The 24,192-nt window shown below is 36.8% G+C and overlaps 2 protein-coding genes across 17 annotated transcripts in view; one reads left to right on the top strand and one right to left on the bottom strand.

The window, feature by feature from the left end:
• Positions 1-12,008, bottom strand: part of LOC125654841 (SLIT-ROBO Rho GTPase-activating protein 1-like) — a 50,652-nt gene extending 38,644 nt beyond the window's left edge. For 10 of the 16 annotated variants that reach the window (XM_056144118.1, XM_056144115.1, XM_048884937.2 and 7 more), the window contains exon 1: positions 1,847-1,981. In XM_056144118.1, coding sequence (XP_056000093.1) covers positions 1,847-1,949 — 103 coding nt within the window. In that variant the 5' untranslated portion in view covers positions 1,950-1,981. Of the gene's footprint in view, positions 1-1,846; positions 1,982-11,866 lie in introns of those variants that run through there. The other 6 variants (XM_056144129.1, XM_056144126.1, XM_056144128.1 and 3 more) reach the window with 1 other exon arrangement.
• Positions 12,009-12,057: 49 nt separating this feature from the next.
• On the top strand, positions 12,058-24,087 carry LOC125654848 (protein FAM72A-like). The gene is made up of 4 exons (XM_048884955.2): positions 12,058-12,444; positions 18,937-19,014; positions 21,971-22,095; positions 23,289-24,087. Exons 1-4 carry the CDS (start codon positions 12,278-12,280, stop codon positions 23,372-23,374), a joined length of 456 nt encoding a protein of 151 aa, XP_048740912.2. The 5' UTR covers positions 12,058-12,277; the 3' UTR covers positions 23,375-24,087.
• Positions 24,088-24,192: the final 105 nt, after the last annotated feature.

The following is a 24,192-nucleotide window of genomic DNA, read 5'->3' on the forward strand; positions in this document are numbered from 1 at the left end:
TGTCTTAAAACATTGGTTTATCTGCCTCACAGTGTTTTTATACTTTGGGTTTAATGACGACAGGTAAAAATGACTGTCATTCCAAGCTTTCAACAGTTGTTAACTATGACATCACACATCAAATATTGTTTAATGAGTTGGCTTCTCGTTTTTATTGCTTGTCATATTTCAACTTTGAATTTTAACTTGACTTCACCCAAGTATATAGTATTAATCTTGAAAAGCAATATAAAATGATTACTTAACATTTATTAAAAGCAGTTCTCAACTCAGCTAAAGTACATTTTACGAGGGAACCTTTTTCCAATGGCCACTTCATATACCGGTGACTCACACTGTCACTGATGAAAAGTACAGAACCACATTAATCCACCAACCGTCCATCAGTACTACTTCAATGGGGGGGGGGGGGGGGGGGGGGGGTGCCTGTAGTTGGTTTGCTTGGGATTTGTTCTATAAATGGGTTAACCAGGGTCAATATAAATCATACTAGAACCTATAAATATTTAATTACTAAGGCTCGCAGGGCTGGGTTATTACTAAGGCTTCAGACTACGGGTTGGGTTATTTAACTAAGGCTTGCAGGGTTGGGTTATGATAATTACTAAAGTGATGCAGGACTGGGTTATTACTAAAGGTTTGCGGGGCTGGGTTATTACTAAAGGTTTGCGGGGCTGGGTTTTTACTAAAACATCCATAGCAGCTGTCCCTGTACCTATAAAGCTCTCCAAGGATGCATTCAGATAGGACCATCCCCCTTCTAGAAAAAAAAACAACCAAAAAACCCAATCCCACATCAGTCCATCTGCATAGGGTTTCAAATGTTAGGTAGACACCACCCCAAACTTCATATCACACACTGCATTTAGTTAGGTAGGAACTCACCCCCCTCTGAGTCTCTCATCACAACCTGCATGTGGCCCCAACAGTTACATAGGCACCCCCAACAGTCTCTGTATCCTACCCTGCATGGGGCCCCTATCTCATTAAGTGCTCAATTTCCTGCTAAAGTGGCTTTCTATCTGTTTTCTGTAATGACTGGGTCCTCATTTTAGATTACAAACTTGTGTTAATTGTAGCCCCTAAACAGCTCTGTAACATGCACACATTTTGTACATATGCACAGCTGTAAAAGTCACAGGAAAATTAACTCAGGTTCTGTGAATGAAACTTCACAAAGCTTTACAGAATAAATATGTACCCTACTTATTGAGCATTCATTCATTCTAAAATAATTTTCTTCAGAGTTTATATGCCCTATAATCAGGGGTCGACAAAGCCAGCATTCATCAGAAATTCCTCCTTGATTTAAATGTCTCTCTCCCTGTTGTATTGGCAGGCTGTTTTAAGTGACTCCTTGTGACAGTGCCAGTCATTCCGGCCTGACCATGAATATCTACATGCAGAGTAGACCTCTGCATTATTGCCCACATAATGACAGGCCCAGATCTATTTCTAACTCGCTGTCTCTCACCAAAAGGTCGTCTCTCACCAAAAGGTCAATACTGATCACCTTATTTTCATTTACATCCAGCTTAGTGTGCTTCTCCCTCTCATCCAGGTTCTTCCCGTAAGTTCTAAACCCAGAATCACATTTATTACAGTGCTGTTTTTAATTATTAGAAGACTTCCATATCAGCTTAATTTCTGTCCAGTATTTTTCTGTTCTACTCTTTATTTTGGACCTCAAATTCCCCTATTTCCGTACTGGGTTTTTTTCCCCTGTCCTGCTGTTTTTATTTTGGACCCAAGAATCCCCCATTTCTGTTTCTTTTCTGTCCTGCTGTTTTTATTTTGGACCCCAGAATACCCTATTTCTGTACACTGTGTGTAGAGACATACTTACTGCCACCAAAGCCACTGGATTTGCGTTTGGACCTCCTCAGAGACGTCTGGCGACTCAGGTAGAGCTGTCTGTTGTCCATAGGAAGAGTTCCCAAGGAAGCCATGTGTATGATCTCCCAATCAAAATCAGAATCACTCTCCAAACTACCGAGTGCTCATATTCCACTGCTGAGGAAGTCTTTTTTCTCGTTTAACAAGCAGAGTCCAATATTAACCGTTGCATGATAAATTTTTTTTTTAAATGCTATCCTCTGATCAATAAAAACTTACTGTACAGCCTTACTGATAGACAGATAATCCCGGAAATTAGAACACTGCTTAAACTATATCCTGATAAAAAAAATCAAAAAAAATGTTTACACCAACACATAAAAATCCCTCCTAACCAGTGACAATGTAAAATCTCATGCATGTCTTCTCTCTATGTGATTACTGGGTCAGGATCAAAGGACCTGGACTAGTCCATTATTCCCCGCTAGGGATGACAGGTCTATCCTAGTGGGATTACACTCCTTCTCATTGATGCGTTCCACCTAATTAACACCCCTCAGAGAAAGGAAGGGCTTATCTTAAGATATGCATTGTTACAAGGCATTGTAAACAAAGGGAGATAACCTAGCCATTTAACAATCCATTAAGTAATAATTACCAGGTCTGTCAATCACTGTGTTTATATTAATGGATTTCAAATAATCTGTTTGTAGAGTGGTGTCCTATGTTTAGGTTGAAGTGAGTTGAGATTTGTGTAAGGCCATAAATTCTGATTCCAGTGGCCTGCCCTGGAAGTGAGAATTGGTAATTAAATAAAGAAACAGAATTGTGTCTCTCGTTAGGTATGTGTGGCATCACTGCACAGCATTATGTGCACAAAAATTGGAGGACACTGCTGATTTCAATGCACCCAAAACATTATAGTTTCACTGAACAAACTTCAAAGAAGTAAATACAAAGAACTGCTTCCTCTTTATGCCTTTGTATTGGGCTAAAGATGAAGTGGTCTGGTCTAAGTGCTTTAATCCGCAGGCAGACACAAACTTGTTTTAATAGCAACAACTTAGAGAAAATATTTACCCCATAAAATAATCATCTCTAAATCATGAGAGGTTTGGAAATGTTATTTCAATGCATGGAGTGAATTCTCATGCCCTTACAGAATTATGGTTTGTTTTAAAATTTAATTTCAACACTCAAATGTTTCACTGAGAGCTATTTAGACACTAATTACCATTTCTCAATTAAAATAATTTATCCAGACTGCATTGCATGCAGATATTCTAAGCTCACAGTCAATTACAAATAAATTTCCATGCCATATTGATCTGCACACAGAGAGTAGAAAGCAGGTGCAATTTGTGTCCATAGCTCAGCATCTACAAGGAAAATTGCATCTGCTCCAATCACGTTCAAAGCCTCTAACGGAGATAGATATTAGATCAAGTCACTTTAATGTTTCCTTCACACACTCATAAAATATAAGAAACTCCAACAGTACTGTGGCCTTCTAACATAAATTTTTTAAATTTATTAGATTTGATTTCACCAAACGTGTTGGCGTACAATCACAGTAGAAGCACAATATTACAGAAAAGATTAATGAATAATTAAACTCATAAAATTACAAAAGCCATGACAACTACTACACTGAAATATTGGGGTGTAACATGTTTATCTTGGACTGTAATTAACAGAAACAATTAAGCCTACCCTCCTGCACTGCTGGTTCAATGGCTACTAAATTTTAAATCAATGGAAAATGTCACCAGATCATTCCTAGAACACAGAGGGCTAAACTGCACCAGGTCAATTAATTCACACTCTAGTGATTGTATAAAAATACTAATCAAAACTATATATAAAATTACCCTAAACTGCACCAGGTCAATTCACACTCTAGTGATCATATAAAAATACTAGTTAAAACTTTATATAATGATAAAATTACCCTAGCTTTACAAAATGTCCTCACTGTTTCAGACTTAATAGAGAAACGGTGTTCGAAATTAACCATAGACCGACCGATAGACCCAGTCTATGTCAAATGACACTGGTCTATGCCAATTGCAATTGAGATACTGTGGCATCATCATTGATGTTCATGGGGGATTGATGGTCGTGGATTTCATGGCCGGGTCACTCTTACACACGAATTTACGTGTCATTGAAGACTTTTTAAAACCAAGTAGAGTCATCTTTCCTTGTGACATCGCATCACTTACCCATGACATTACGTCCCTACGACCCAGCAAAATTTTGCTTATCCAAGAAAAACTCGCCTGACGAGTGTAAGGAGGAGGGGGTGGTTTTAAACAGACTGGAAATTAACCAAAGACCGATAGACCGAGTCTATGTCAAATGACACCGCGGTCTATGCCAATTGTAATTGGGATAGATCAAATTGTTTATGCCGATTTTCTAGGTTTAAAGCAATTTACTAATAGAGTTATCCCAACAGTAACGTTATGAGGAAAGGAGGACATTGTTTACGGAAATTTAAAGAAAATATGCTTTCTAAGTACATAGAAGACAATAACAGTGTTTTGAATTTGAGTTTTTTTTTTTTTCAATGTTGCGGTCTATGCCAATTCGATGAGGTCTAGCTATGTGACATCTTGTTTTGGCATAGACCCGTGGTCTATACATGTACCAAGTTTTAAACCAATTTCGAACACTGCTTTAGATAACATATAATCATTATTTGTATGTGGGTGTTAGATGTAACAACCAATCACATTCCAGTACTTCTTATGAAATTAAATATCCAAAATCCATTATAGTCAGCTCAAACCCTCAGTAGAGATATTTAAATCAGTGCAAGAAAGATAACTCCTGAGAAAGAAATTGTGACATGTTTTCATGCTTATTTTCCCTTTACCTACAAATGGAGCTGAGTGGATTTTTTTTTTTTTTTTTGTTTCTTCTACATCCTCATGAGTTAGGAAGTTTTTGTTGACACAAGCCTTTATGCAGCTGAATTGAACATTAACAGGTATTGAGGAAACCACAAAGAATTCTTCAAATGTCTCAGTTTCCTTGTAAAACAATAAGCTGTCATATATAACTTCCTTCATTTCGTTTCTTTATATAGTAGCACTTGAAACTCTTACATAGTAGTACAGTTCTGTTCTACTTAAAAATATGTTTGTGTTAAAAATGAAATTTACGACACATAGGACAAAGTCCATACTCGTGACACATACTTCTACCACTGTGTTCAGGAAAATAAAACGACAACAGATTGAACTGGATAGATCTACAGTAGAAAGAATCCTTTTCACAACCATCAGGTTCACTACAGGGGTGAAACAATTACTAAACCTGTGTACTGTGTGGGGTTTTGAAGTGACTCGAGTATCCCGACGGAAATCGAACAATCCCACTGCTTTATCTATATAAGGACGTAACAAGCACTGGTCGCAAATCCCAGTCCAACAAAATATATGACTCACATTCATTACCCAACCTCGAGTAACTCTAGTAACTCCAGTAAATGCAGGCAATCAGGAAAAAAAAAAGCTAGTAACCCTGGCAATATCTGAAACCTGCTAACTAAGCCTGGAACTGTACTGTTCCTGGTGTTCTGGTAATAGAGTTAGCATAGATCTATACCTCAATCATTTAGCTGTATTCAAAACTAATTGTTTTCTAATGACCCAGGACCTAGCCATTACTGGAGGGCTTTTTGTATCTGTTCCCTTCATTAACGCCAGCAGGTCCATCTCCACATTCTCCATTAGAGCTATGGGAACTAATGGTTTCCAAGATTTTCTTTGCATGCAAGAATGTGGATGAACCCCTGAGACAGCCAGCTTCTCCTATAAACGTTTCCCTAGAAAGCATTAATTGGTCAGAAAATCTTGAATTTTTTCTTCTGTTAATGCTGGCAATCATCCATTGGAATATATAGATTTGACCTCCTTTTTGATAGGTTTATAGGTTTTATGAATTCATGTTTCATCGATGACAAATAAACCCTCAGATATGATCTGTTAATGCTAGATTGGATGAATTGATGCATCCAGCCATTTTCAGGCATGGACTCAGGTCCATATCACTGCGAGTTATTTTTATATAGTGATTAATATTTGTATTGATGTAGTGTAATATTGTTGTACACACAGGAGATACATCACCACGGCGACAGATCTGAATTCTCTGAGGTGGAAAACAAGAGCAGTGGGAACAATGACTCACTAAAATTGTCCTTCTCCATACTTCAGAATCTGTTTTACTCCAACTTTATATGCATAAAAATTGTCATCCTCCATCCAACGTACTATAAACACTACTATTGTCATTCTCCATACAACATACTTTAAATGTATATACACTAAAATTGTCATTCTCCATACGTCTGTCTGTTTTACTCGTACTTTATATTATATACATAAAAAAAATTTGTCATTCTCCATACAACGTACTATATACCATATATTACAATTGTCATTCTCCATACAACATACTCTATATACATTGCAATTGTCATTTTCCGTACAATGTACTTTATAATAAAAACATTAGAAATTTTTGTCATTCTCTGTACACCTGCTTTTCATCGTACTTTTTAATTATACGTTATGCAATAAAATTTGCCATAGATAATTTGATTGCACTAAATCAGGGGAAAAAAATGTTTTCAAGAAATTATATTTCGGAAAAATAAGGTGATAATTATAAGGCTTTATGCTGAATGTTAACATTACATTATATATCATAAATCCGATATCTTGTCCAGTGGGGCAATAAATGTTCAAACAATAGATGATGGATTATGGGATTGGTTGATTGTCATCTTTTGTTCTCTTCACAGACCACACTCCTCCCAGAAAACAACTCCTTCCTACAGAAAACCATCCTGATCATGTTGGGTATTTACAATAAATTGCAAGGTGTATAAAATCCTTAGATCAATCTCAAAGGATATCTACAATCCTAATCTTACAGATATCTATCATCCTAATCTTACAGGGTATACTGATGAAAATAATACAAAGTCATTAATGATAAACTGTATACAACAAGTCAATGGCTGACACAGCACAGCCCATCACACTCGTGCGTTAACCATCTCAGCAAGGGAGGTAAGCAAAGGGCATATGATTCAAACATTGACAAAGTACTAGGTTTGGTAAAAGTTTGGCAATGTTTAACGCTCCGCTTGAGAATTTATTAACTCAATATGGAGAATTCACCATTGCCGGTGAAGGGCTACAAAATGTAGGCCTATGTTCAACGCATACGGCCTTTGCGCAGAGAGGGATCTTTATCATGCCACAACTGCTGTGACACGGGGTCTCAGTTTTTGCGGTTTCATCCAAAGGATCGCTCTATTTAGTTGCCTCTTACGACAAGCAAGGGGTACTGAGAGCCTATTCTAACCTAAAACACTGCCCAAGTATCCTTTTAAACTTTAATACACATCATAGTACATAATGTGGAGAGCATCACGATTCTCAAGATTTCGACCAGGCATGTATGACCTACAAATACAACCCAAGAGTCAGACCTCAGCTGGAGAGCACCTTATTGCTGCTGGTAACATATTAAAAACAAAACGCTGCACACAAAGACAAGGTCTGAAGAAACACACAGTGCTGGGGAAATTCTGATTATTCTCCAATTAGCTGAGGGAAATAGAAATTGTTCTTAGTTTACTGCAATAACAAACAACACTACTGCACAGAGGAAGTTTTTCACACCCAAGTGATGGTTCTCAAGATAGAGAGCTGCATATGTTTCGCATCCTAAAGACATGTCATATCAAAATAGTCAAATCAAGTCAGAAAGTCATGCTGAGTGTCACAGTCATGTGTTTCTTAGGAGGAATAACACACACAAGAAAAATTTGATAATAATCATAACAATATTGTGAATTTGAAAACTTTCAAATTTACAAAATTTAGTAAAAAAAATGTAGCTTTTGTAGAAAGTAATCTGAAAAATATCTATAGCCCCTGCTGGACTCAAACCTGTGATCTACGTATCAGCAGTCGACATGTTACTATAGACTGTGCTACCCAGCTCTAGAGGCAATCAAAAGGATTGTTAATTGCATCAATTTACAGGAATATACAAATTCTGATAATATTGATATTTTTATTCATGTTTTAAAAGGTAGTCAGGCTTAGTCAGCCATTATAATGATGTCGTAATTACCTCTTTAATACAACAGCAGTCAATTTCAGTTCAAAGAATATCGAAAAATAAAATTTAATGAACACTACGAGAATGAGAAATACTGCAGCAACCTGCAAATGATACTGGGAAGAAGAAAAATGTCTATAGCTGATATGATGATACTCTGATGATCATCTGGGTGATGACGATACTGATGATCATCTGGATGATGACGATACTGATGATCATCTGGGTGATGACGATACTGATGATCATCTGGATGATGACGATACTGATGATCATCTGGGTGATGATGATACTGATGATCATCTGGGTGATGACGATACTGATGATCATCTGGATGATGACGATACTGATGATCATCTGGGTGATGACGATACTGATGATCATCTGGATGATGACGTTATAATATGGATGATGATAATTATGTTAACATGACAGATTCTGTCCTCTAACTGTTAAGGCCAGATTTAAATAAAAGATTCACTTGTTATAGTTGTACAGGATATAGCATTAAAAGCGTAGAATCGCTTTCCAGATGTGAGGGAAGGGGGGGGGGGGGGGGGGGGCCTTGAAAAATTGGTAAAATAACCGAATCTGAGATGATTGCTATTACAATGCAATATTTTCTGGTGCTTTTGAACTATTGGTTCTTGGGAAGGACAGCCATGGACTACATCTGTATCATGCCGCACCAAATTTCCAATCTTTATACACGAACTAACAACCATTTCCCCATAATCAAAATGTTCATTTCGAACTGCAGCCCAGGGACTGAGATAATCTAAATTATCAATACATGTCATTCTATACTCGTAACTGGTCATAAAAATTCTCACTGAGAGGACAAACATGAGATCAATAGAGACGCAATCCATGGGGTATTAAATAAGCACTGTTCTAGATATCTTGTGAGGGGGGGGGGGGGGGGGTTATCGTGGATGTCCTTGCAGATATCACTTGGGAGTGAATACAATTCTAGAGTTTCAAAACTGCCAATCCAATGGCTTTGTCCACAAATAATTCCTTACAACTGGTAAAAAGTGACAGTACGTTTCATTATTTGGAATTTGTCAGATTGACTGACATACGAGAGTAAGACTTTCAAAATCCCTATCTTTCTGTTTGTCAAATAGTCAGCTAAATACAGACTAGCAATTCATGTCACACATACAGATAGTCAGCTAAATACAGACTAGCAATTCATGTCACACATACAGATAGTCAACTAAATACAGACTAGCTATCGATGTCATGTACAGATATAGTAAACTAAATACAGACTAGCAATTCATGTCATATACAGATATACCAGTCAACTAAATACAGACTAGCAATTCATGTCATTATACAGATAGTCAACTAAATACAGACTAACAATTCAAATCATATACAGATCTATATATAGTCAACTAAATACATGTCATATGTACAGATATAGTCAACTAAATACAGATTAACAATTCAAATCATATACAGATCTATATAGTCAACTAAATACAGATTAACAATTCAAATCATATACAGATCTATACAGTCAACTAAATACAGACTAGCAATACATGTCATATGTACAGATATAGTCAACTAAAGACAGACTAGCAATTCATGTCATATACAGATATAGTCTTCTAAAGACAGACTAGTAACTAAATACAGACTAGCAATCAATGTCACATACAGATATATAGTCAAGCTAACATGAAAGTTTCATACATATATGTTGTCTACATCTTGAAAATGACAGAAACACAGAAGATTATGAGTCGACTGTCTCTTAAAAATCCCAAATGTTTACAAAAGGAATACCATAGATAGAGTATAGTAATCATAACTGGTATGTGAAAAGGTGTCCCATGAGAAAGTCTCCAGCATCTAGTCATGTCACTATAATACATACTTATGCATGTGATTATGTTATCATAGATATAGTTTGAAATTTTCCTGACACTGTTCATCATTGCCATGTGTATAGAATGTCAGTGGAAGATGTATCCAGTGACACATCCTTCATGAAATCAACTGACTTAAAAATGGCTTAGATGTACATGTACCTGTAACTAAATACTTAGAAAAAGAGAAGGGGAATCCCCTAGCTGCATCTCTTGCTAAAAAGAAGTCTTCTGGATGGAAACAGATGTGACTCCCTGCTTAATGTTTGTATGCTTGAACTCTGAAACAATCCAGACCCTCCTCCCAGTGTTTGTTTGATTTTGTGTGTAGTGTCTGCTAACTATTTCTAAGCTAATCGTTAGTGGCAAATAAAAACAACACTCATCAAATACTACCAACTCAAGGGCCCTCCAAAGTCTGCAGCCACATGTTGGATCTCACATAACCATTATAGAGAGCATGAAAATCTCTCTTTCTCATGGCATTTAATAGACCAGAAAAGGACAAATTATCAACACCCTTAGCTAACCTCAGAAATTCTACCACTAGCTATAAATATTTAATCCCTTTGTAACACCCTTGAATGGGAATACTAGCTACTGTTACAGTATATTTAACATCCTTCTGTACTTCACGGTGTGTGCGGCCTTCCTACACATACTTATACGGCAATCATTCCAGCCAATAAGGACGGTCTCCAAACTTGGCAGCAGAATCAACCTCCCCGAGCTTGTAATGATAAATATTTACATGCTACATTGAACATCCAAAATACTGACACAATAAGTTTGTGAGGATTACAGACTGATGACCTTAAATGAATGTATCTGGGCCCTAATTAAAAATTCTGAACTAAACTTCATCAGGGAATGTAACTGCATGCACTGTTTATGAGTCATCAGATACTAAATGACCCGGACTAAGATCGGGTGTCATGTTCTAATGACCAATATAAAGGTCAGGTATCAATTACAGAAATAAACACCAAGGTGAAATGTAAGTCAAACTGGTACCAAATCCTCCCAATTGTTAAGCAGTAAGCAGTGCTTTCTCTAAGGGGTGTTCGGTTTTCTACTCCACTCTCAAATTGAACTGATTATTGGCGTTAAGGATTGGCGACCAGTGATCTCAGAGCTACATCACTCATTTCCTTTCCTGATCCCCTCGACTTAATTACTCAATTAACAAAAAATGGAAGTTATTAACACAGAATATGTCAAGGAAGTGTTTCTCAGTGAGTTAGATCTACACATCAAGATCATACACACGCGTTTCAGGAAATTCAACCAAACAATTTGAACATAATTGATCATAACTGCTTAGCATGTTTGCACTTTACCAAATTTTACAGCATCTATATATGCTCTCTCTCAAATATCTCTTAAAGAATCGAACCTAACAATTATAGTTTCAGTGTGATTTTTTAAAAACCTCATGGTGTCGTGTTTAGCCTTTAAAAGCTAGCAGATAATTATCAAAAAATGTACAACACGTAAGACTTCCTTGTTTGAGTGTCAATGGCACTGAGTTTGCCAAAAGTGTTTTAAATAACTTTCCTAAACCACCCTTTAACAATCTCACTAAACCTCTCTAATCAAATATTATGAAAAAAGAATCACTAATAAGAATTTAATTAAACATTGAATCAATCACTAAAACTTATTGTATTAAAAAATCACCCATAGTTTACGATATATTCAACATTGAAATGCCAGATTTTTTTTCCTGATATCAGACATTGATCGTCATGGATGATTTGTCACACTTTCAGGTGAAATAAGGTCACTAGATAAGTGTCATTAGTGCGTCTCTTGCGGAAGTGGTTACACCAGCTGCTGTCGCCGAGCTTATCGACGGAAATTCCAAAGAGCCGACCGGTCACATTATACGACCGGAGTCTCGAAAGACAGTTCCATGTACCAGGACGTAGGACGTTCCCGAGACAATCGGAACTCGTCTTGTTTGTCAACATTGCGTAAAATTTGTGACTTACCTCGGGCTTGATTTTCAAATTCCAGTAAAATTTCCTTCTCTTTCTTCGGTTTCTTCTCCGAGGACATTCTGGCGTTAAAAGTTCCAAATATTCGTAAATCTCAATCACCAACAACTTGTTCACAACTCAGTCTGCATCTTCCCAGTGCTGTGTATTGCATATCGGTTCTGCAAATCTCGCTATCGTAGACGAGACGTCACGAGATCTCACGAACGAGTACTTGCTTAACTACAATTTTTGATTAACCAATCAAAGATCGCAACAGTAAATTGTTTTTAATTCTAAACCAATTGATAACATCGTGACAAGTGTAAATACAGACTCCACACGTGTCGTCAGATCTGTCAGACGCCATAGAGGAAACAAGGAGAGGAGACTGAATTTCAACCATCTGCAGCAGAAGTTAAACATATGAAAATGTCTGACAAAGCAGCTTTGCATCCACAGTTTCGCTCCAAAGAAGTTTTCTTTCTAGATTGTCAAAATTGTGAAAATACCGTCTGTCGCCGGGCTATGGAATCTGTGTTAGTGGCCGATTCGGAAATCAAATTGTTTTCAACCGACTGTCCGGAAAAAAGGTTTGACAGATAAACTTGGTCATAGTTAAAAGAGGGAAATAAACGAAACCAAGTAACAGACACATTTCATACCCATGTTTAACTAATATAACATTCAGTTGCTTTATTTTTTCCGGGCGGGTGTAAAAACCGGAATGGGAGTAGTGTCACTACTCCCATTCCGGTCACTACTAGTGAAATGAACTAAAATCGAAATAGCTCCGCTAATACTTGATATATTTTTATTCGGTAAAGCCCCTTTGGCTAGTTGCACAAAAGTTAGTTAAGTTTAACTGAAAGTTAACTTCAAGTTAATGCTATATAAATGTTGTTGTTGTCGGTTTCTTTTTATTTCCGTGCAGAATTACGGGTAATGTCCACACTAGTGGACCCCCTTCCAGGTCTCTGGCTAGCTGCACGCATGGCAGATCTCACCTCAGATCTCCATTCTTTCCGGTTTTGAGGGTCGGCAGTAGAGAGCTTCCATTCCTTACGATCTTTCTCCGTCAGCTCTCTCCAAGATAACATTGGCCGACCAACTCTACGTCTCCCAGGAACTTGTATGTTTAGAGCGCACTTGACTACACTGCTGAATCTGACAACGTGGCCATACCAGCGGAGTCTCCTAATTCCCTTAAGATGAGGTTGAGGTCATCGATGCCAAGCCGCCCCAGCAATTTAGTTGAACTTACAGTGGCCATATCTTCAGGCTTGATGTTACAGATCTGTCTTATCATGGCCCTATCATTGCATAGTAGGCGATGAAGATTTGGCTTGGTCAGTGCCCAGGTCTCACTGGCATGGAGCATAGTGCTCCGTACGCAGGTATTATACACTCGACCACGGGTCTAATACGATAGGTGGCGTGATGTCAGGACTGGTAGCAGCTCCTTGAACTTCTTCCAAGCGGTCTTCACACGCGTAGTGGCTGCAAGGTCACAGCCACCAGCTGCGGAAAGCATGCCTCTGAGGTAGCAGAAGGAGCTTACAACCTCCAACTTGTCCAGACCAACTTGGATATCACTCTGTGGCCTGCCGTCAAGAGGGCGAGCCGTTCCCCTGCATCTTGAACATCCGAAGTCAGGGTCCACAGACAGGCACATGAGCCCACTGCATTTCTTGTGCACCCAGTGCTTGCAGCCAGTGCAGAAAATACTATTGCTGCCTACACCTGTACGACAGACAGCACATGGGAAGCTGCTCGAGTCCTGAAGTAGGTCAAGACCCGTACCGCAGATCATGATCTTAGTTTTGCCCGCATTCACTCTCAGTCCTTTCCTTTCCATAGCTTCTTTCCAAGTTAAAAGCCTCTTGACACAGTAATGATAACCAGGTCATCTGCATACAGATCCTCCCAGGGAACACTGGTGCGAAATTCGCGTGAAAGAACCTCGAGTACGATGATGAAAAGCAGAGGGCTGAGTACTGACCCCTGATGGACTCCGACCCTCACAGCAAACTCCTCACTGTAGCCATCACCAACGCGAACACAACTACGGGCATTGGCATACATCCCCTGCACCAAACGCATAATCCACTCTTCCATACCCAAGTTTTCGCAGTGCCCACCAGATCACCTTCCGAGGGACTTGGTCAAATGCATTTTCGAGGTCCACGAACGCCATATAAAGACGTTTGTTTACTGCAAGATATTTTTCCTGCAACTGCCGTACAACAAATATTGCGTCAGTTGTACCTTTGCCAGGGACGAAGCCAAAACTTGGAGTCATCGATTGTCACCAACTGCCTAATAAGGCTGTCCACAATCCTCTCCAGGACTTTCATGACTTATTCTGTCATATTGAGTCCCCGGTAGTTACCCCTGTCCAGAGCATCACCCTTGCCCTTGTAGAGGCAGACAATGAAACTCTGCTCCCAGTCAGTGGGGACCTTGCCATCACGGACAATTGAGGATGCAAGGTCACGGATCATGGATACACCTGTGTCACCTGCTGCTCTGATCATCTCCACTACTATTCCCGATGATCCAGCTGCTTTTCCCGACTTCATCTTCGAGATGGCCTTTTTCACCATATCAATTGAGATTGGGACAGGTGGTCCTTCCACTGGTCACCAGGTTCATCGGTTAGGTGTTCAGGGTTCCATTCAAATTCCACATTTAGGAGCCTTTCATAGTGCTCTAGCCAAGCTTTCTCTTTTGCTTCTTGGTTCAATGACATCTCACCTACATCATTCTTTACTGGTTTACATTTTTTCACATTTTTTTTTTACATTTACTATATAAATGTTCAAAGTAATGGAAAGTTTAACTGTCAGTTAAAGGTAACTAAGCTTCATGCAACTGGGTAGGGCTATTAGAATATATAGGAATATTTGAAATAAATTAACGAGGTATATTTGAAAACCTTGCCGAAATGGACCAAGCTCGGAAAAAATACTAATCTAAACTAATGAAATAGACTCGTTTAACTGGCAATATCTCCAAAAATACTTTTGAGGATAGTTGGTAAAATGGGTAGTATATAGGTCACCTTGGTAATCCGAATATTTTAGTTTTCTTCGTTACTTTATTTTCGTTTGATGTAAAATTTCTTAATCCCAATCTGGATGATAGGTTGGATTTTCGCTACAAAAAGTACGGCATAATTTTGCCTCGCTGCGAAAATATCAAAGATTGTTTATTTCAGGTTGGTAAAGTGGGTAGCGAGAAAAAATACACATTTTTCTGTGATTGTGACTGATATATGTGACACAACAATGAAACTACACATGATTTAGATAAATATTATGATAATTTATCACCAAAATGTTGCAGTACCTGTTATGTGAAATATATTTGATATTTACAATTTATTAAAACCCAGGTCAAAAGGAAATCGGATACCGGTAACTCATGGCCGAATATTAAAATTCTGAATATTATGAGGGTGTTAGCTGTCACTTTCATCTTCGACACATCCTGAACGTAATTCAGCTTCCCAACAATTACTAATTATGAATGGATATCACTTTTATCTCACAATTACGATTAATTAATCACTAACATTAGCAACTAAATCGGAATAAATAACGCTGGCCCGGGTCAACCGCATCCGGTTTCCTCTTGGCCCGGTTTGGAAAAATCGCTGATAAGTAAAATAAAAGGCATTGGAATGGTCAGTGATGCTTTGAGTATCAAATTAAACTCTCTATGAATTGAAAAAATGCAAGGTTTTCAGCAGCAGGTGCATAGTTCACAGAAAATTGCAGCAATGTGTGTTCTGGTCTCACTACCCATTTGTAGGAAATATTATGTGCTTAATTTTGTACCGAAGACTAAATGTATCATTAAGAATATATTCTGTAAGTTTTCAAAACAAACAAAGATATATCAACGAAGAAAACTAAAGAAATCGGGTTACAAAGGTGACATGGCCCGGACCAGCCCGGTTTTTATATACTACCCATTTTACCAACACTCACTTTTGAGTATCTTTATTCGGTAAAGTTTCCACATATCTACAGATCAATACCGTTTAGAAAATATTAAACTTTTGGAGATATCTTATCAATAGATATAAGAAAATCCTGCCGGAATGAAGAAAGGTGTGCAAATTTTAACAAGAATTTTAAGTAGTCCTTCTCGTGTAAACTACACTATACCTTTTATATTTTAAATATTTTTTCATTCTGGAATGTTTCCTTTCATCTGTGATACTACAGCTATCAGAATATAGTTTAATTAGTATTTACCTTCATCTATAGATGAAAACCTTGCCGGAATGGGAAAATATGGACCATTTTTTTCGTTAAAACCATAGGCCGGAATGGAGGTAGTGACTATGAAGAAAAATCGCAATATCTCCGTTAATATTTCATATATTTTCATTCGGTAAGGTTTCCCTAACATCTGTGGAACCAGGGCTATTAGAATACATAAAATTCTTTGGGATAAATTGATAAGGTATTTTCATAAATCTTGTCGGAATGGACCGAACTCGAAAAAATTGTATCTAAAGTATGGCAGGGTGTCTCAATAAATCGTAGGCTAAATATCTGCTTTCATTTGGTAAAGTTTCCATTCATGTATGGACCCAAAGCTTCATTTAACCATGTGCATAAACATCTGTGATATTTTATGTGAATCTTCATAAGAATTCGTACGGAATAAACAGAGGCATGCATATTTTAACAAGAAATATAAGCAGCGTTTGAAGAGTTTGTCCGTTTCTGTGTCTGCGCCTGTACCTGCTTCCTTAAAAAATGTGTAAAGGGAGTCTATGAGTCTGTGAAAAAGAGGGTATCTGCTTCTGTGAAAAAAGTGTCTGCGACTGCGATGTGGATAAAAGTCATCAGCAAAAATTTTGGTTGTAAAAAAAAAAAAAAAAAAAAAAAAAAAAAAAAAAAATGGGGCTCAATGTGACGAAATTGCAATAAATTTACATTCAGGATTTGAGTAATATTTTACAAAGCGATAAAGAAAATGCCGAAAATATTATTACCGAAGTCACACCGAAATGGTCACAGGCAGCAGTTCAATATTTCGATATGCATTTGAAATCAGGTATATTAGATCATGCCGCAAAATGGGTCTGTACTTTTATTGTTATATGGGATAACAAACAACGCGTCAGAAAAAATAAATAACATTTTAACGTCAAGAAACTTCCTGTAGACAAAACAGAATATGTCACAAGTGTGTTTAGCTAAATTAACTGTTGAAAATAACGTACATTACATTTGTTGACGACCTGAAAGCAAACGGTAGTAACAATAAAAAATACGCAGTTACTTTATTTCCTAAAGCAACTTGTCAATGTCCAGCTACTGGTACTTGTTATCATATTTCAGCAGCGCGGTTAAAAATGGGGGATAATATTTCCGATACTAAAAAAAGTTGTTAATTTGAAACAATATCCATAAATAATTTGAAACGTAACGAAGAAAAATCTGGTACGTGAAAACCGCGACCTAACGATTATTATTTATAAGGAAGTAACACCCGCGTCTGATTCTTCCATTGTCCTTAAAAAAAAAAAGAAGAGTAAAACTTGAAGAAAAAAATTCACTACCGAAAGAAAATAATAGATGGATCTTGGGATTAAATTTAAGCCAGAAAACTAATATATAGGATTCCCTTGGTATAGATATGATAAGTCTTTGGAAATAATTTCGAAACAATTAAAAAAAAATATATACGGTTTCCAGCTAACATATCTTGCTCCCGTATTTGATCACCGGCAGTGGTGACGTCTCCATATGAGTGAAATATTCTCGAGAGGGACGTAAAACAATATATACAATCAATCGTGGTCACTGGGTTTTCTCATTTCAAAATAAAGAAAACAAAATTTGTATTTTGGGTGGTTTAAGCAGCAATAAAAATCATACCATTATTTATCTCTCAAAATTCAATTGCCTATAATTTATGGAAACAATAAACCGTCTGTGCAGTTAATTTTTTTTTTTTTTTTTTTAGAAAAAGGGTTATGATTGGTTTACTCGCTATTAATTGCCAACTTAAGAGTTTTGTTTTAACGATGCGGCATTTGAATTTAAAACCGAGTTTGTTGTAAATAAAATGCGGAAACATTTAATCAATTGTTTAGAATATGGCCAATGTACTCTAAATTTCCATAAGAAACCATAAAGAATACTTCAACTTTAAAATACAAAACAATGAAAATTAGTTGTAATTGTTCTTGTAACTTTCCAGACTGGGTTGATGAAATGATAAGATGTGATTTTAAAGTAGGTAAGAAGCAATGCAATATAGGAAACATTGTAAATGTGCAAGGGCGTCTGATGGTTGTAAAGAATGGGTTTGTTCGGAACATGATCGTAAACAAAAGATTTGTTGATTTTGTGTTGTTTTTATTTGGTAATTATCTCCAAGTGTCTGTCCCTGTACATCTTGTTTTTCACACCTTTCAGTTTGGGGGAATGTTAAGCCTGTGTTATCCTGGCCTATGATTTTACCGAAAAATTGGCCCATATTTTCCCATTCCAGCAGGGTTTTCATCCATAGATTAAGGATAAATCTTATCAAACTATATATATTCTGATAGCTGTAGTATCACAGATGAATGGAAACTTTCCTGAATGAAAAAATATTTAAGTATAAAAGAGATATTGTAGTTTACAGGAGAAGGACTATTCAGATTTCTTGTTAAAATTTGTACACCGTTCTTCATTCCGGCAGGATTTTCCTATATTTATCTATAATATATCCCCAAAAGTTTTATATCTTCTAAACAGTATGGATCTGTAGATGGATGGAAACTTTGCCGAATGCAATACTGAAAGTATTTCAGGAGATATTGCCAGTTAAACGAGTTTATTCCATCAGTTTAGATAAGTATTTTTTCGAGCTCGGTCCATTCCAGCAGAGTTTTCAAATATACCTCGTTGATTTATTTCAAATATTTTTATATATTCTAATAGCTCTGGTTTCGCAGATGTGCAGAAACTTTACCGAATGAAAATATATCAAGTATTAGCGGAGATATTGCGATTTTAATTCATGTCACTACTCCCATTCCGGCTTTTACACCTTACCATTTTTCCCCACAGCGCTGTTGACCTGACGGGTGAGAGGTTGGAGACTGATACCTGCGAATGTCAGCTGGAGAATGTGGCCTGTATCTGCTGGTAAGGCTAACAGATAGAATGTACCTTGGTGCCAAATGAAATGGCTTTACTGAGCTAACAAACCTGTTACCAACTCTACATGTATACAAAATCAGTGTGTACGGTTGTACAGTGTATGGTATCGTACCTGTACAATGTCTGTATTAAATGGTGTATGCCTTATGATATGATATACTAAAAAGGATTTGAACCTGATGTATGCAAAACATGATTTCGATCTTGATATAATCGATAAATTTAACAAAATATCCATACATGGATATGTATAAAATTAGTCAGAAATATCTGATGTTTTCCTGTTTTGTTTTTTTTAATGATTTTGATATTACTGTACCAGTAAAACGTCAGAACCAGCGCCATTATGTAAATTGGAAATTTTGCTGCCTCCAGTTTGAGGCGGCATTCTCGGGCCGATTTTGAATACTTGCGAGTCGAATTTAATGTAAACTCATAAGTAATCAATAAAACGATGCTTAGTATTTTCAATCTATGGTAGGTAGCTGTTTTTATGCCCCCGAGATCGAAGATCGGGGGGGGGGGGGGGGGGGGGGGGGGAGGGGGGGCATATTGTTTTTGTCCTTTCTGTCATTCTGTCTGAAACTTTAACCTTGCTAATAACTTTTGAACAGTAAGTGATATAGCTTTGATATTTCACATGAGTATTCCTTGTGACAAGACCTTTCCGTGGGTACCAACATTTTTGAACCCTTGACCTTGGAGTTTGACCTACTTTTTGAAAACTTTAACCTTGCTGATAACTTTTGAACAATAAGTGATAGAGCTTTGATATTTCACATGAGTATTCCTTGTGACAAGACCTTTCCGTGAGTGCCAACATTTTTTACTCCGTGACCTTGACCTTGGAGTTTGACCTACTTTTTGAAAACTTTAACCTTGCTGATAACTTTTGAACAATAAGTGATAGAGCTTTGATATTTCACATGAGTATTCCTTGTGACAAAACCTTTCCGTGGGTACCAACATTTTTGATCCCGTGACCTTGACCTACTTTTTGAAAACTTTAACCTTGCTGATAACTTTTGAACAATAAGTGATAGAGCTTTGATATTTCACATGAGTATTCCTTGTGAGAAAACCTTTCCATGGGTGCCAACATTTTTGATCCCGTGACCTTGACCTTGGAGTTTGACCTACTTTTTAAAAACTTTAACCTTGCTGATAACTTTTGAACAATAAGTGATAGAGCTTTGATATTTCACATGAGTATTCCTTGTGACAAAACCTTTCCGTGGGTACCAACATTTTTGACCTTGGAGTTTGACCTACTTTTTGAAAACTTTAACCTTGCTGATAACTTTTGAACAATAAGTGATAGAGCTTTGATATTTCACATGAGTATTCCTTGTGACAAAACCTTTCCGTGGGTACCAACATTTTTGAACCCGTGACCTTGACCTTGGAGTTTGACCTACTTTTTGAAAACTTTAACCTTACTGATAACTTTTGAACAATAAGTGATAGAGCTTTGATATTTCACATGAGTATTCCTTGCGACAAGACCTTTCCGTGGGTACCAACGTTTTTGACCCCGTGACCTTGACCTTGGAGTTTGACCTACTTTTTGAAAACTTTAACCTTGCTGATAACTTTTGAATAATAAGTGATAGAGCTTTGATATTTCACATGAGTGTTCCTTGTGACAATACCTTTCTGTGGGTATTGAACCTTTTGACCATGACATTTGACCTACTTTTTTTTTTTTTACATTGGTCATAACTTCTAAAGGTAAATATTAGAGCTTTCATATTGTACATGATCATTTCTTTTGACAAGATCTTTCTACTTGTACCAAGATATTTGCCCTTGTGACCTTGGCCATCTTCGGAATTGGCCATTATCGGGGGCATTTGTGTTTCACAAACACATCTTGTTGTAGATGAATTCCCTACCAGTGTAATGTTTTTATTACTTTGGTTACATATATCAGAAAATTATTCGACATAAGAAGACAAAATTAACTAATACTATTCTTCATTAAAAGAAGCTATCTATAGAATATTAGCAAACATCAAATAGCAAACATCAAAACTCCTTTTACAGAATGTGTACAATCTGCAGGAAAAAAAATTATTTAGCATTATTTAGCAATGCTACATTACTTTAAAAGGAACCATTAGAAATTTGACACATCACTCAATACTAAGCCATACTCCTATCCAAGGGCAGATTACTTCAAGCACAAAAATGTACTCGAACCATATCATTCTTCTTTTGTGAAAATGATTTCAGTTACTAGTCCCAGTACCTAGTGGTTGGGGTGTCAGTGCTTTGGAACTGATAGTCCTAGCTTCGATCTCCAGTGTCATGTCAAACCACAGGAAGTGACTGTTCCTTTGCCGAGCGTCCGGCATTAGAAGTGAAAATCATGGGTCTATCAGATATTGCCTTAAAACGGGGGTCTCCTGTCTCGGCAGTCATTAGCGATTTAAAGAACTCTCATTACTACGACTATATAAGCACCATGTATTGTGTAAAACTTCATGGTACTTCACCTAGAGCAGGTGACATAGATTCTATACACGAAAGAAAAATTCTCAGCTGTAACATAAATCAGTCTCAGTGCTTCCCCATATTTTTCAACAATTATAACTGTTTCACGTTTTTTGACTTGATATATTGTTAATCTTTCAGTGAAGCATTTATAAGTATCTATTGATGAGGTTATAATGAAAAGTATGCCAAATTTGAGAATCTTCAACATGCGTAAAGGTTCCTTGATTAAAGGTGCTAACACTGATGTGTTTTGATTTTTGTTTACAGTGATGTTTGACCATAGATTTTTACAGTGGCTAACACTGATGTTTGACCTTAGATTTTTGTTTACAGTGGCAGACAATGATGTTTGACCTTAGATTTTTGTTTACAGTGACAGACACTGATGTTTTGTTTACAATTAGAGCTTGGTTAGTGATGTTGTTTGATTTTTTGTTTACAGTGGGAGTGTGGTGGGTTACAATGTGAGGCTTCCCTGTAAAACATGTTTACAGTCCTGTAACAATGGACACCTGTGGATGTTTTACACAGACAAGATCACACCATATGAAAGATTTGACAAGAAAGGTAAGCTAGTAAAAACTCACAAATTCATTTCTTGTTCATTGTGTCAAGGGGTGAAAAACTAAACATAAAGAGTTACTGATATTTTTTTCATGTAAAGCTCTCTGTCAGTAAGATATATGTATGTGATTATCTGTAAAAGTATAGTTATTTAGATAACTTGCTTTGTGCCTGTCTGCTGGACTGTTTATTCTCCAAAATATTATGTGATAAAATTATTATATTCATCTCTCAGGGTCGTCAATTTCCTTAATTTGGGTCCGATAAAAGGACTCTTTCCAACTGGAAAATAAGTAAAAACCTCCCAATTACTAGTCTAAAAATTCCCAATCGTAAGATGGATCACCTATTGTCAAAATGCAGGGAAAAAACCTTTATGATTTTAAAAAAGTAAACCTGGGTGATTGTATGTTAATTAAAAATTTTCCAATCTAGCTTGAACTTGAGTTTGAGTTTTCTCTCATTTGATCAGTCAAAATGTGAGTAAAATCTTAGACTTTTAAAGTCCAAGTTTTTATATTTAAATTTTTTTTTTCAAGAAATCCAGGCTAAGACAAACAAATAAATTTCACAATCTAAAGGGATTGGGACCCTTTCCTAAAAACTCTAGTCACAGCCCTGTCTTAGAAGTTTTGGGCTTGTGGTCAGAGGTTGAACAAAACTAGATTGACTGCTTTCATGGCATCTATTTCTCATTGGTTGAGACAAAATTATTTGAAAGATCTTCAAAATGACTGCTTGCCAAGTCTCTCAACTTAACAAATGAAAACATGTGGTTTACAGGACTTTTCTGATATTTTTGTTATTTAAAAAAAGATATAAGAATCCTGCATCCTATAAATGGCTGCATTTCTAGATCTGAGTGCTGATGACAAATTGTTATCTTCTAGTGAGCCATGGGAATTTAGACATAATTACATTTCATTTTCAAGAATCAGTAAAACATTTGAAGCAACTGTGTATGTTGGTATGTTGAATACTTTATATACAGCTTTAACAAATTAACATTGTCAATTGTCCTTAAGATGTTGTGTGTTTTTCACCACATGACACTTTATCTAACTCTAAATTTTGTTTTAGATAATTTTCTATGTTGTAATATATTTGTGTTTATTGCATATTTGTAATGTTGCACATAGAATTGAAACTGCGTATATGTCAAGGGGGATCACCACTGCTCTGACTCTCATTTTCAGGAGATGAAGTTTTGCTGTGGGGAAACATTCCTGAAGCTTCTCACGACCATGCTCTCGATTTTCTCATTGATGAGTGCCTTCGTTAGACCACCAACCTCTCACGACCATGCTCTCAATTTTCGCATTGATGAGTGCCTTCGTCAGACTGGCCCACAGCTTCGGTCAACTTTGTGAATATTTACTGACCTTGTGCATACGTTACATTGTTAATTTATTAATTTTACAAGCGCTCAATCAACTATATGCCCTCCATACTGTTACAAGCTGCAGGAAATCAAGTGGGTGTTATGTATCAAAAGATTATTAGATGAAATCTGCAGGATTTATCTGCCCTTTGAGCTGAGCAGTTTGTGCAATATATTATATGTTAACTGCCCTGGTTTGTGTTGACAGGTGAATAACAATAGATGTCATAAAGCAACTGTAGGAAAATGTTGATGTATGTATCATATACATGTATTAACTGTGGTTTGTGTGGAATGACAATAGATTTCATATAGCAGCCGTAGTTAAATGTTGATAACATTTAATGGCTGACAAAATCTGTGATATTGTGAATAGTTATCTATTTGTTTTTGTACTTGTCTACTGGTAGAGAATTTATGATGCTTTATTTGCTCACGGGAGATGAGAAATTAAAGAGTATTTACTGTGCGGCTTTTCTTAACATGATTCCATTGTATACTGCAATATTTTCTTGTAATGTTTAATGAAATGTACATTATAAGTTTAACATTTTGTTTTGTTGTTGTAGAGCTATAACATGTTCATAGTATTAAAACATAAATTTGAAGATGGAGAGAAGTGTTATTTAAATTCTAACCCATGCATCAGTAGAACCATCTTCGCTAGCCAGGTATTTGATTTGCAAATCGGACATTTGGCTAGCGAAGGTGCTGTAGAG

This window comes from Ostrea edulis, chromosome 7 (genome assembly GCF_947568905.1).
Source record: "Ostrea edulis chromosome 7, xbOstEdul1.1, whole genome shotgun sequence".
NCBI classification, from domain to species: Eukaryota; Metazoa; Mollusca; class Bivalvia; order Ostreida; family Ostreidae; genus Ostrea; species Ostrea edulis.

Coding starts and splice junctions, on each gene's coding strand:
- LOC125654848 (XM_048884955.2), top strand. CDS start 12,278: ATGAAAATGTCTGACAAAGCAGCTTTGCATCCACAGTTTCGCTCCAAA. Junction 12,445..18,936: donor ACCGACTGTCCGGAAAAAAG/GTTTGACAGATA, acceptor TTTTCCCCACAG/CGCTGTTGACCTGACGGGTG. Junction 19,015..21,970: donor AATGTGGCCTGTATCTGCTG/GTAAGGCTAACA, acceptor TTTTGTTTACAG/TGGGAGTGTGGTGGGTTACA.